General features: G+C 37.9%; 1 protein-coding gene across 5 annotated transcripts in view; it reads left to right on the top strand.

Moving 5' to 3' along the window:
• Window positions 1-13,103, top strand: part of Cpq (carboxypeptidase Q) — a 429,601-nt gene that overhangs the window by 115,860 nt on the left and 300,638 nt on the right. For all 5 annotated transcript variants that reach the window (XM_042264686.2, XM_076555949.1, XM_076555948.1 and 2 more), the window contains one exon: window positions 8,000-8,207. In XM_042264686.2, the coding sequence (XP_042120620.2) occupies window positions 8,000-8,207 (208 nt within the window). The remainder of the gene's footprint in view (window positions 1-7,999; window positions 8,208-13,103) is intronic.

Genomic DNA, 13,103 nt, shown 5'->3' with positions numbered 1-13,103 from the left:
CTCTTATCCAAGTAGGTTCAGTATTTTCTGAAGTAATAGTCTAATAGTCATTCTTTTAAAAAGTATTTTATTGGTTATGTAAACTTTTAAGTGAATCAGGAGACACCTGTTTGTACTTAGAGAATCTACTCTTATCATTTTAAAGTGCTTTATAACAAATGGAAAATTTGCCCCTTCACTTCATGCTCATGGGAAGTTTAATGAGCCTAGTGTTACTGTGCTTCCCGTCTTACAGACTGGGAAAGGCTGAGATACCTATTTAGGATCAGAAAGCTAGTGAGTGCTTTAGTCAGCTTTCAAGCTAGAGTTGCAATGATGGCTGCTTCTGAAGAAGTGATTAACCTGACACAAATTTTGAGGAGCTTATAATGTATTATAAGAAAAAGATTATTAGAAATTATATAGTAGTATGGTATTTGTTGTCCTAAAACAATGGTTCTCAACCTGTGGGTTGTGACCTTTTTGGGAACTGCATATCAGATACCCTGCATACCAGATATTAATATTATGATTCATAGCAGTATCAAAATTACAGTTATAAAGTAGCAATGAAATAATTTTATGGTTGGGGTCACCACAACAGGAACTGTATTATAGGGTCACAGCATTAGGAAGGTTGAGAACCACTGTCCTAAAATATTTATCTAAAATTTTAAACAATGTCTCATTGTTTTAAATGTCTGGTTATTAAATTTCATTTATCACAATTTTTCTAAGAAAAAGGTCATTGCACAAACTGCACAGTGAAGTCTATGCTATACAAATATCAGAAAGACTGGTACCCATCACAGTTGGTAGCATTCTTCTAGGCTACTGCTTAAAATGGTCCATTAGGCTGAATTCTGCTACTATCAACTGGTCTAAGCTGCAGCCAACTCTTTCTCTCAGAAGATGGCAAAAATACCTTAACCACCATGTACATCTTTCCTTTCCTCATCTAAATCATCATGCTAAGCTTAGAATTTCCTTGAAAATGAGTTTGACCTTCCTGAATTCCTTCTCTGTACCCAAACTCCTTAATAGCGTGACATAAATTCCATGTGATGTCACCTAACTCTATCAACTTTACACTTGGCATTTCCCTCCTTGAACTCTTCAGCCTCTCTGCCAACATCTCCCAGGAACTAGAACTCATTTGTCAGATTCCACCTTTCTAGACCAGCTGGCTATGGCCATGAACCCTAACACTTAGTGGCTTTAGACTACCTGTCAGAACTCAGCTCTGCATCCCAGCCATCAGTAGGCCTGTTGGTTGTGATTGTTTGCCTTAAATACAACTTGGAGCTGCCCATTTTAAATGATGAGAAAGTAAGGTTTTGGTGAAAACCCTCACTCAGCCACACTAGTCCCTTTTACACAGAGATGCAGGAAGTGGTTGGTGAGAATGTGATTTTGTCAACCATATTTCAAATAAACCAAGTTGGAAAAGAGAATACTTTGTGATTTGGGGGATAAATAGTTACTGTAGTAATTGCTAAGAGGAATCACAATATTCCAAAGCTTGATTCCTTTTTCAATTGCCACAGTGATCAAGGGGCAGCTTATATTTGAAAATCATCAGGCTTCTAAGGGCTGGTCTGTACTCTTCCTTGGAGATCTGCATGTTTCTGTGGTGGCCCCTATAAAGCCTGTGCTTTTCATGAATGTCAAGTTTAACCACTGGCCCTACAGTGGGCACACTCCAGTGAACAACACAAGTCACTGTAAACTTGACTTTGTGCTTGTAGCTTCTCCGCAGGTACTAGTGTTTCAAGACGACTCTCAGCACACACAAGCAACTGTCACTTCTCTACAGGTGATGATGATTTTCTTTGCTATTGATTTTGATGAAACTGGGTTCATCCTCCCTTGCAAGGTTGATGGCCCAGGTTTAATTTGAATCAGATTTGAGTAGAGGGCTTGGAGAATATGGGCTGCTGATGGGTCAGATAACCTCATACCCCATTCAGAGTTGCTCTTTACCCCTTATTCTTCCAAGTTTCTCTCGAACAAATAGTTAAGCCTTTCTTAAAAATATCTTCAAAGAGGTTGTTTGTTTTCTCTTCCTGAGGATATGAATGGAAGTCCATAAATATCTTAGTTATTATCAAAATATTATAGTGTCCCACTATTTATTTGTGTATTGGCTATAAATGCAAAATGTGCACCCTTTTACACCTTATTAAACCCTCTTTATTCTTTATCTGAGAATGTCCTTCTAGACATTTTCAAGCAACTGGAACTATTTCAAGCCCTCTTAGTTTCTTATAGGAAACTAAATAAATTCTCCCTGTCAGATTTGTGTTGATTTGGGGAAGTTTTAATTTATATTTTCATTTATCTGGCATTCAGTATTCTTCTAAAAATTATTATTAACTCTCTCTCCTGTATTCTGTATTCCTAAATATAGAATCTTCCTTTGTCTCTAATGTCCAGGATGAAATCCTAACTTTGTAGAAGGGCTATAACTTGTTAATTTGAATATATAAGGCTTGTTCTTCCTGGTAAAGTATGTTATAAAATCATATAGTTTGTAAACAAAAAGTCCCCCAGAAAGGATTGCTCTGATGTGGTTTTATCTGCCTTGCTGTAAAATTTCAGATTCCTTACCACTTTAGGCTGAACACTGACTTTGGAAGAACAACTATCTTTCTGTTTTCTATGACTATGATCTCAGGAAAGGCCACCCATTCAGGACCTACTTATCTTGAATGGTCACCCAGTAGGAGTTCACATAGTATGGGTAAGAAGCTGGAGTTCCCTTTGGGTGGGGTTGGCTGGACTGTTTCCTGTTTATGGGTAAGTGATCCAAAAATCAGAACCAATTTTGTAAAACAAACCACATTAAGTCACTTGCCCTGAGGCCTAGAGACATAGTTTTCTGTCTGTAGTCTTTGAGTGTAATGGTGAAAACCATTATAAAACACGATTGTCTTATTTTGTTCAACTGTCCTTGGGAGGAAGCATTCAGAAGAGATGGAGAATGGGTCAATCAGTATTTATTTCCTCATAGAACAGATGACGCTAGCCAGTGGTGAGCATTCTGCTTTGCCTTTGTAGGGAGACTGTGGGAAACAGTCACGGACAGGGTAAATGGCTTAGAAATTTTGAATTGAAAAATACAGTGTGAAAAAAAAATGAACCTGAGAATTTTTGTAAACTTTCTGGTAAATAAGAGAGTTACTTTGGGTTTGTTTGTCTTTATTTCCACAGTCTCTTTGGAAATTAATGGCCATTATTCTTTTCATCATTCTTATCAGTCTGATAAGTCTTGCCCTAGGGCAGTGGTTTCCAGCCTGTAGGTGGCCTGTGCCTTTGGAGGCCTGTACAGCCTTTCATAGGAGTCACCTAAGACCATCATAAAACGCAGATATTTACATTATGATTCATAACATTAGCAAAATTACAGTTGTGAAACAGCAACAATAAATAAGTTGTATTGTTGAGGATCAGCCAACAGGAGGAGCTGGGTTAAAGGGTCGCAGCATTAGGAAGGTTGAGAACCACTGCCCTAGAGCAAAGCTTTCTCCTGCATCCCATATTGCCAACCCAGGCCTTAATATGTGTAACAGGCCCCAATTTATGAGCAAAAGCCTGAAAAGGAACTGATGACAACTTTGGCAGACCTTATATTGGTTTTTCTTTACCTTTTTATTCCTCTTAAAAATAAAAACTCCAAGCTTTATTGTCATATATTTTACATTTATTATAGAACACAGCAATGCAGTTAACAGGAAATGTGTGACCCGAGGATGCAAATGACCAAAAATTCAAATTTCAGCTTTAATACCAACTTGTTATATAAACCCAACTCTCTACACTTCAGTGTCCACATAGAAACTACTCTGCAGAGTCGTGAGCACCCAAAGGTAGACATTGGTGCTAGTACTTATCTGAAATACAGAAATATGAAAGGCCCTTAGGGAAACACATTTGTGGGAGGTGATACAGCTGGGCCATTATATTTTTGTTTCAGTTATTCAGTGTTTGTATACGCACATATGTATGTGTCATATGTATATGTATGAGTTCTATTTTACATTTGTGTAACATTAATGACAAAAACTGACAAGAGTCTTACCTCCCATGTACCTTATATTTTCACAATGGATGCAATTAGATACTGTTAAGGACTGTGACAAAATTAAGGATACTAAGTGGACTAAAGTTGGATGTAGGAAGCATTATGAGCATAAATTTCATGGCAGGCATTACTGTGGACATTACAGAGTTCTTAGAGGCTTTTGTGAGTAGCCTTGTAGAATGGGGGGGGGGGGGGGTAGGAGGAGAGAGAGACAGAAGCTGCTGATCATAGCATGGCGTGAGTGTCTTCTTTGGTGTAGCATAAAGGGAGTCTTCCAGACGGCCTCATTTAATTCATCTTCCTATGGTGTGCAAGTTGGATACACCACCTGCCTTCCCAAATGTAGCTGCTGAGTACTGTCACCTGGTCTGTGACCTCTTGAGGTCACAATCATGACTCACATATGTTATCAGACTGTCATTAGCAAGTCCCTTGGGGCCAGCAGCAATGCTCTCAGTGATGGTCTCTTCTTAATGGCTTGAGCTGTAGTAACTGAGAGTTCTACTCCCACACGGTTGTTTAAATGTAAATATACATCAATTATCAATAAATGACATTAACAACTTAGTTTCTTTGTCACAATAGTTGTATTCTGAGTGCTCAGGGGCCATCTATGGCTGATGACTAAGGTGTCACCTCTGGAGTGGAATATCTATGTCACTGCAGGAAATTCCCTTAGTGTTTGTTATTTAGAATGCTTCTGTCTTTGATTATTACTATTCTTTTTTTTTCATGGCAATGCTATCAGCTTTAGATCTGTCTTGTCCTCTTGATTTGTTTCAATGCTAGCTGTAGAATTTTGTGTAAAGGAAGAATATTTAGACAAGTGTTTTTATGTTCTAGAATTTGAGTTCTTATATCTGAAATTTATATTTATATTCAGACTGCCCCAGAGTGTCTTTGATGAGTTATTGATCTGCAGATGTGTCCTGGGTGGGTGGTATGAGAATGCATTCCTAGGTGACTGTGGAAGGACTATCAAATTTTGTAGGTCAAGTTAGAATGTTATCCTATTTGGAGCCGTTTCAATCAAGTGACATACAGTGACCAGCTATGTTCACATACTGCCAGGCACTGTTCCCCCAAATGAACATGGCCCCAAATCCCAAGGAGACCATCTTTCGGCAGTAGAGAGAGCCCCCAAAAGAGTTTCATTTGTCTATCACACTGCCATATCTAGGGTGCCCTGAAAGTGCCCTGTAGGAAGCTAAATACATACTTTGACTTTACTAGCTGGGAGTGAGAAGATAGGACAGAAAATATGAGGCCAGAAAATGTTCCTTTAAAAAACTTTAAGCAGTGATTTTTAACAGGATCCTGGTGGTTAGGTGATTTGTTCTGAAGATGAAGTTGGGAGAAAGGTCCATAAGACATGATGTACAAGAGCATGAATAAAGACACCATGAACAAAATTAGCAGAGAAAGAGAGTGAGAACATTAAGATCAGGACTAATGAAGTCTAACATAAAAGCAAATGTGTCTATAGAGGTAGACAGGCTTGGAATGACAGGCTGAAAGTTGAGTCTTTGAAGTAAGATTTCAGAAGTAAGATAGGAACAAAGTGGTGGTGTTGTAGACAGATCTGACTTCTCAGTAGTTAATGTAGTCAGAGCTGGAAACTGTAGCGTTTGAAAGAGCTGAGCTGGAGGCTGAGATGCCAGTAGTGGTGAAAGTGTTGGGAAGGCAGGGTTTATAAAAGTCTAAAATACAGGTAATGAGGACCTGACATAGGAGCATGTAACAGTGTGAGACAGGAGACATGGGCTCAGTCAGTGTTGACCTCTAAGAGGAAAAATTGTCAGTGTTTTGAATATTGATTGGATGATGGGATGAAACAGACAAATGAATCAGAGAGGACTCTGCTTTCAGGGAAATATATTCATTCAAACTCTTCTTCCAGGGCTGGGCTTTGACCTATATTACAAATGTTACAATGTTATAAATATTGGCCTCTGGGCTGTTCAGTTTGCTTTATGGCTCTCAAAGTCTCCTTTTTTATGTATGAAAGGAATTTGAGGTATACACTATAGTGAAGGAAATATCCTTCATTTAATTTTGAAAATTTGTAGAAATTTAGCTTCACTTCTAGTAGTTTTAATCCAGATATGAAAATTACCCCATTGTTTGGACATCATGTTGAATTGAACTAGTGAACCTTTAATTAATGAAGAAAGACTGAAAGCCATCAACAAAATTATTGTATAATACTAGCATTAACATTGGTCAAATATCAAGGTAACTCTAGGTTTCAGAATCTCAGAATTTGCCTACCTGAACCCATATTCATGTTTTTAATGCATTTTTATTATGTGGAAAGCTGATGACTTCCTTCCTTTTGTAATTATATATTGCTTCTTTTGGATTGTAAATTAAATTCTGAGTTGTTGGTTGAGAAATGCTTATAGATTTGTAACTAATCATAGCCCAGAGACTTCTTACAGTGGGGCCTATATTGAAAGCAAGAATTTCCTAGTACCTGAGTGAATTGTTAAAGGATTTTTCCAAGTGATAGTTACCATTATAAGGCATCTCTCTCTCTCTCTCTCTCTCTCTCTCTCTCTCTTTTTTTTTTTTTTTTTTTTTTTGATTTTTCGAGACAGGGTTTCTCTGTGTAGCTTTGCGCCTTTCCTGGGACTCACTTGGTAGCCCAGGCTGGCCTCGAACTCACAGAGATCCACCTGCCTCTGCCTCCCGAGTGCTGGGATTAAAGGCATGCGCCACCACCGCCCGGCCAAGCATCTTTTAAATTTTCAAAGGAAAAAAAAACCTCCCCCCCAAAAAAACCCAACATCCTAAAATTCTCAGGCTTGTAATATTAAGAAAATATAACAGATGTATGCTCATTGCTTCAGAGTTTGCTAATATATTTAATAATTGCATGGCTAAAGCCATAGAGTAATAGACATTAGGGACTGTGAATGTGGTTCAGTATTTGAGTGTTTGCCCAGCATAGACGAGGCCTTAAATTTAGTTCTTAGCATACACAAAAACTAAAACCAGAATACATGTCTTTTAGTTAGATTTAGCCACTGCATCTGTCCTCTGTGTGTATGTATGTGAGTGTGTGTATATCTGAGTATGTGTGTATGAGTATATATGTTTGTGTATGAGTATGTATGTGTTAGATATGTATATACATGGGTATGTCTGTGTAGATATGTTTGCATGAATTCTTGGAAGACAGAAACCCTCTTCCTTTAATCAAGAAGATATGGTGATGTGAGAAAGTGATATGAGGAAGTGGACACATCTAACCAGAACAAAAGGATTCAAGAGCATTAATACATATTCTGCATTTTTTATTTGAAGAATAGTAGTGTATTTTTTGGTGATGAACGATTGTAAGTGAGAAGCACAGGAAGTTTTCACATTCTTTTGGATGTGTTTTTAGTGAAAGAAGAAAAGAAAACAGGTTGACTTTTCATTTTTCTCAGGAGAAGGCATTATTTGTTAAAAGTTGGGTTTATAAAAAAAAAAAAATTGTCCTCTAAGAGTGTTCTTCCCAGGCTGCAACCCTTTTCTGTCACTGAGAGTTGTTTAGCAACATCTGAAAACAGCTTTATGAAGGGCTAAATATGTGTTTCATTAATACTAAGATTTCTGAAATACAATTTTAAAAATAGTGTCCTCGAATGAAATACATGGTTTCAGAGGAAAGGGGAAAGGTATGTTTTCAAGCCGTTTGTGACTTAAGACTGCCTGGTGGAGTGAGTTGAAAACCTTGAGTCATATGTCGTATTATTTTGAATGTCTTGTCTCTGTCTTGGGCAGATGAATAACTCTGTAGTCTTGCTCCCATGGTAACTAGCTCTCAAACTTCAATCTCCTCCACTCAGTTTGCCAGATGTAGCCAATAGAACATGTGTGACCTTTTGTGTGCCAATTCCCCCTAGCTGACTGGAAAGCACAACTTAACTGTTTTACTTTTATTTCCAGGCATCACGGCAGAAGTACTGGTAGTGACCTCTTTTGATGAACTCCAAAGAAGGGCATCCGAGGCAAGAGGGAAGATCATTGTTTATAACCAGCCTTACACCAGCTATGGGATTACGGTGCAATATCGTCATCAGGGAGCTGTGGAAGCCGCCAAAGTGGGGGCTGTGGCATCCCTCATCCGATCAGTAGCTTCCTTTTCCATCTACAGGTGAGTTGTGTTGTTTGAAATATTTTCAAAAATTAGTTTTCTATGAACAAAATCTATGCAAATGAAAATATTGATAGCTTGTGGAGGCTCCTCCCAGTTCCACATTTAATAATTTGATTGGAATATCTTCTTTGGCCCTTAAGGATTCCAAGCTCATTTATGAATTCTTCTGAAAGGTTTCCACACTCAAAATGATCCTACAACATTCTTTCTATAATTAACATATTATGTATTTCTCAGAGAGAACTGAGTTCATGTCTGTGCTTCATCCAAGATTCCTAATGACTACAAAGGAGGCCAGGCTGTTTTCCATGTTGCTACAGAAGTGAAATAAAAACAGAGTGGATGACATGACGGGGAATGTCTGTTGTGTCATAGGAGGAACTTGGGGACTAGAGGACCTTTCTGGACAACTGTGTGACCAGTTTATATGTTGATTTACCTATATGTCTAGCCCTGTAATTTCCCTGTATAGACAAGTGAATGATTTAAGCACACAACATGATATTTAAGCCTAAATGATATAAACATATGAAAAATATTTGTTTATCTGTAGATGTCTATGTAAATAAATGTTTGGTGGTATTGTTTGAGGACAATAGAAGGCTTGTATTCTCTGGAACCCTGTTGAGATAGTGGCAAAATATTTATTTATTTTGTGTTACTTTAGAAACACTCTGTGTGTATGAGTGTTTGCCTGTATGTGTGTATTTTGGGACTGGAATTGTGGATGGTTGTGATCTGCTTTGTGAATACTTGGAACCAAACCCTTGCCATCTACAAGAGCAGTAAGTGCCCTTAATCACTGAGCTCCTACTTTTAATTTATAAGGAGCATATTTCTGCCCCCGACCCCTGGGGTTTTGTTATGTGCCCAATTTGGGTTTGAACTCTTGAGCTCATATGATTCTCTTGCCTCAATGTACCGAATAAGTGAACTGCCACCATGTACCCACTGTCCCAGACCAAGGTGCTTCATTGAATATTAGCCCTAGAAAGAAATTCAGTATTACAGTGGACAAAAGCTCTAAAAGCTTACATGTCTATTTGGCCTAATTTAATAGCTGTGTATGGTGCCGTCATACACTGATATAAATAAAATAAAATAATTTAGAAAAGCAGATAAAAGAAGCACCATGTTAATGTAGCCTGGCCTGGGTTGTCAGAATATGCAAAAGTAATTGCAAATATAGTTTATTCAGGTCCCAGAACTGCACTTTCTGTTTGTATTATAAAGGAAAACTGTATTCTTCATAACTCTATTTGGAGCTGAAGACACAGCTGGTCGGCTTTCATTAGTACTCTTCACCCCCAAAATAAAATCATCAGCTGGGATATGCAGTCCGAGCAGTTGTACATAGTACAAAGTGAAGGATGGAGACTGTTTCTGTTTTACAGGGATAAGATGTCTTCCCTGGGGAACAAGATAGAACAGGTTAAGAATCACCCACTAGAAGTTCTGTGAGCGAAGTCCTTGTTACACCATTGTCACAAAACTAAAAATAATGCTCTTTGTAAAGTCTTCAATGGTTTTGAGACTGGTGAAATAATGATTGGATCATACCCTTTTGGATGGTTTATCTTCCCAGGAGAGATATCCAAAACCCTAGCTTACTTCCCAAACTACCTCAGCTACTCCTTGGAATAACACACTCAGCAAGCTGTGGTCATTCACCATGATTTCACTGATCATGAGGCATAAATTATGGAATGAGTCTATTGCTGTATGAAACTGGAACACAGCCAGGAACTTTTATTTAAGAACTACAATTATAGAACTAGTACATCCCCAGTTTGACTTAATGTGCAGCCATCTACCAGGGCTCATTGGCCTGTTTTTATTTTATTTTGTTTTGTTTTTTATTTTTTTCCTCAGCATAATAAAGACATCTGGAAACCTAGACTACACCCTAGAAGTGAGAACTGCCCAGCATGGTCCTCAGGATGTTAGCCTCTAAAGCTTGGGGTCAGCAACTTTTACTGTACTGATTATGGCTTTTCATGGGCTTTTATAGTTTCTGTGGTCTCTTAATGCTATAACTCCATTTTGGCAATGTAATGGATTAATATTGGCATTGACATACCATATCTTAGAGTGCCTTCACATGTGTTGTGTTACTTATTATGACATCAACCTCAAGGACCATGCAGATGGGGCATTATTTTTCCATTTCTAGGTAGGAAAGTAAACATTCAGAGAAGCAGATGCATATTGAATTCTTTCATCCTGAAAAGTAAAAATCAAGATGAAGCAAAATCTCTTTGTTCCTTCATAGATTATTTTAAAAATCTGGTTCTGTAAGGCGTTTTTATATTTCTGTGATTATTCATCCTTCATTCACCATAGATATTTTAGTGTGTCTTTTATGAGTACTAAGAAGGAACTTGTTAAAGTCACAAATAGCTCCCAATTTCTCAAATAGATTGGAGTTTTAGGACTTCTTTTCCAAATATACTTCTCCCTATGTTCCTCTCTCCCTCAATGTCCCTCCTTTCTATGTCCTGTGATAACAACAGTGTTTAGTGTAACCACTAACACCAGCAGCCATTTGGGAAGAGCACGTGACTATGTGATGCCCTCAGAAGACAGCCCATTGTGTTCTGACAGCATCACCTCCAGGCTCTTGTTATTTTTCTGTGCTACATAATTTAGAGCTTCTGTGCTCAAATTTACTTCAAAGAGGAGACTTTTCATTTCATTGATGCTTTTGTAATGATCTGACCTCTCATTCACCATTGAGTTTATGAGAGCTTTTCAGTTTTTCTGAATGTGAAATATCTCTTATTTCAATAATAAGTACAATTAACTATAGAGTTCTATAGAATAAAGCAGCTTTATGGAACCATTTGTCTTAGATTACTTCTGAAAGTTACCATATTTTAATTAAATATTTACTGAGAACTTCCCAGAAATTTCTTAGCCACAAATGGTGATTAAGATTCTCTCTCTCTCTCTCTCTCTCTCTCTCTCTCTCTCTCTCTCTCTCTCTCTCTGTCTCATGTGTGTGTGCCATAAGGCCTATTTTTTTTAATGTAACCAAGATGAACATTTTAATGACAGCACTCTCTCCTAAGCCCTAGTCATTATTGTTCTTTCAGAAATATTCTCTCTAGGCAGCAGACTCAAATGATTAGTCAAATGGATTTTATATGTAGTGTGAAATGTATGCTTAGGGAAAAGGATGGAGGATGGCAATGACCACAAACTGAATTCTATGGTGCTATTGTGCTAAACCTCTCTAAAGTCTTAAAATGTTTTAATTAATTCTTTATGGGACACATTAGAAGTAGAAGCTAGTATGTGTATTTCTGAAGTTCAGAGTGATTAAATGGCTTATCAAGTTACATAGCTTGTGAAGAATTGGATTCAAAATCATATTCTCTTGATCCAAATTCTGTGTTCATTATATCATATCCATCAATCTGAGAAACTAATGCTGTAGGAGTCTAGAGGAGATAACAGAAGTCTGGGCCCCACTTCACTGAAGATGTAGCCTTGAGTAATAATTGACAAGAAGATATAAAGGCATTTTATGCAAGATCAAGACAAAAAATTGGAGTGCATAATATATTTGGGTGATATTCAGGTAGACCAGTTTAGCTGAAGTCAAGTCTACTCAGGGATCAGAGAAATATAATTTGGGGTGAGCAGAAGAGACAAGATTTGAAGAATCCAAAATATTCAGTTTAATGCAGAGGAAATGGAGAAGCATCGAGTATGTTGGCACCCTCTTCCCAGCTCCTTGACAATATCAGTAACAACAACTTTGCTGAATTATAGAACTTTAGGCTCCATCTGAGATTCACTAAATGGGAAAGCCTAGGGTTGGAGTCCAGCAAGTGGCCCTCCAGTTTTCTGATGCACATTAACATTTTAAAACTGCAGTTTTAGGAATGTTAACCTGAATGTGTGCATTGCCTTCTTGGAGAAGGAGAGTTAGGGTGTCCTAAGAGTACAGAGTGAAAGGAATCATAAATGATGGGGGAGGGGGCAGCAAGATAGTATGACAAAATTCAGATCCAAACTTGATAGCCAGTTAGATTTGAGATGGAAGAAGGAGGAGTCAAGACTGACAAGCAAGGGTTGAAGTCTGTACTCAGGTCAGTTAAGAATTTTTTAAAAATCATGTTTTATATAGAAATTGGGGTTTTAGATTCTAAGTAAAGCCAGATCTGGTAACATACCTACCATAACACCCAAGTCCTTTCTGCTAATGAGGCACATGGATCCCAGTGTCAGTACCCTTTTTTTCTTATATTTCTCTCATTGATCTTACCTAGCTAGTGGCTATAGATAGATGAGTCCACAGTCTTTGCTCTAAGGATGCCTACCTGGGAGAATGCAGTGGTTTACACATTAGAGGGAAACAACCATTTTGACTTTCAGACATTTTGAGTTTGAGATGACTGTAAAACAATCCCATTAACCTGATCTTTACACTTTCTAAGAAAAGCACTACAGCATCTCAGCATTTCCACTTCGCTCTTGCCCCTGTTTTGGATCACCCAGTGCAATGTAAACATGCAAGGCTGGCTTCCCTGTAACACAGTGCACCTTGGGGCTCCTGCCTTCTGCTTTCTTCTCATGTGATCTCAAGAAAGTAAGGTCATTTTTATATTAGTTCAAGTAAAATATAATTCAGGGTGTGACTCTATTGAAGCAAAATTGTTGTATTTCCATTGCCAAGTATATATATATATCTTCTCCATTGCTCTAGACAATAGGACAGATTCTAAGTTTTAATCAGCTAAGGATGCAAAGGACTCCCCAATACATCGCTGTGATAATTGTATGCCCACATGGGGTAAGAATTCGCTGAGACTGAGATGAGATGAAATGATGTGCTTATGTTTGCATCACTTGCCCTTTGTGTCTGCAGTGGTTCTCAACTTATCG

This window comes from Peromyscus maniculatus, chromosome 20 (genome assembly GCF_049852395.1).
Source record: "Peromyscus maniculatus bairdii isolate BWxNUB_F1_BW_parent chromosome 20, HU_Pman_BW_mat_3.1, whole genome shotgun sequence".
NCBI lineage: Eukaryota > Metazoa > Chordata > Mammalia > Rodentia > Cricetidae > Peromyscus > Peromyscus maniculatus.
This window is presented reverse-complemented; position numbering and strand designations above follow the sequence as displayed.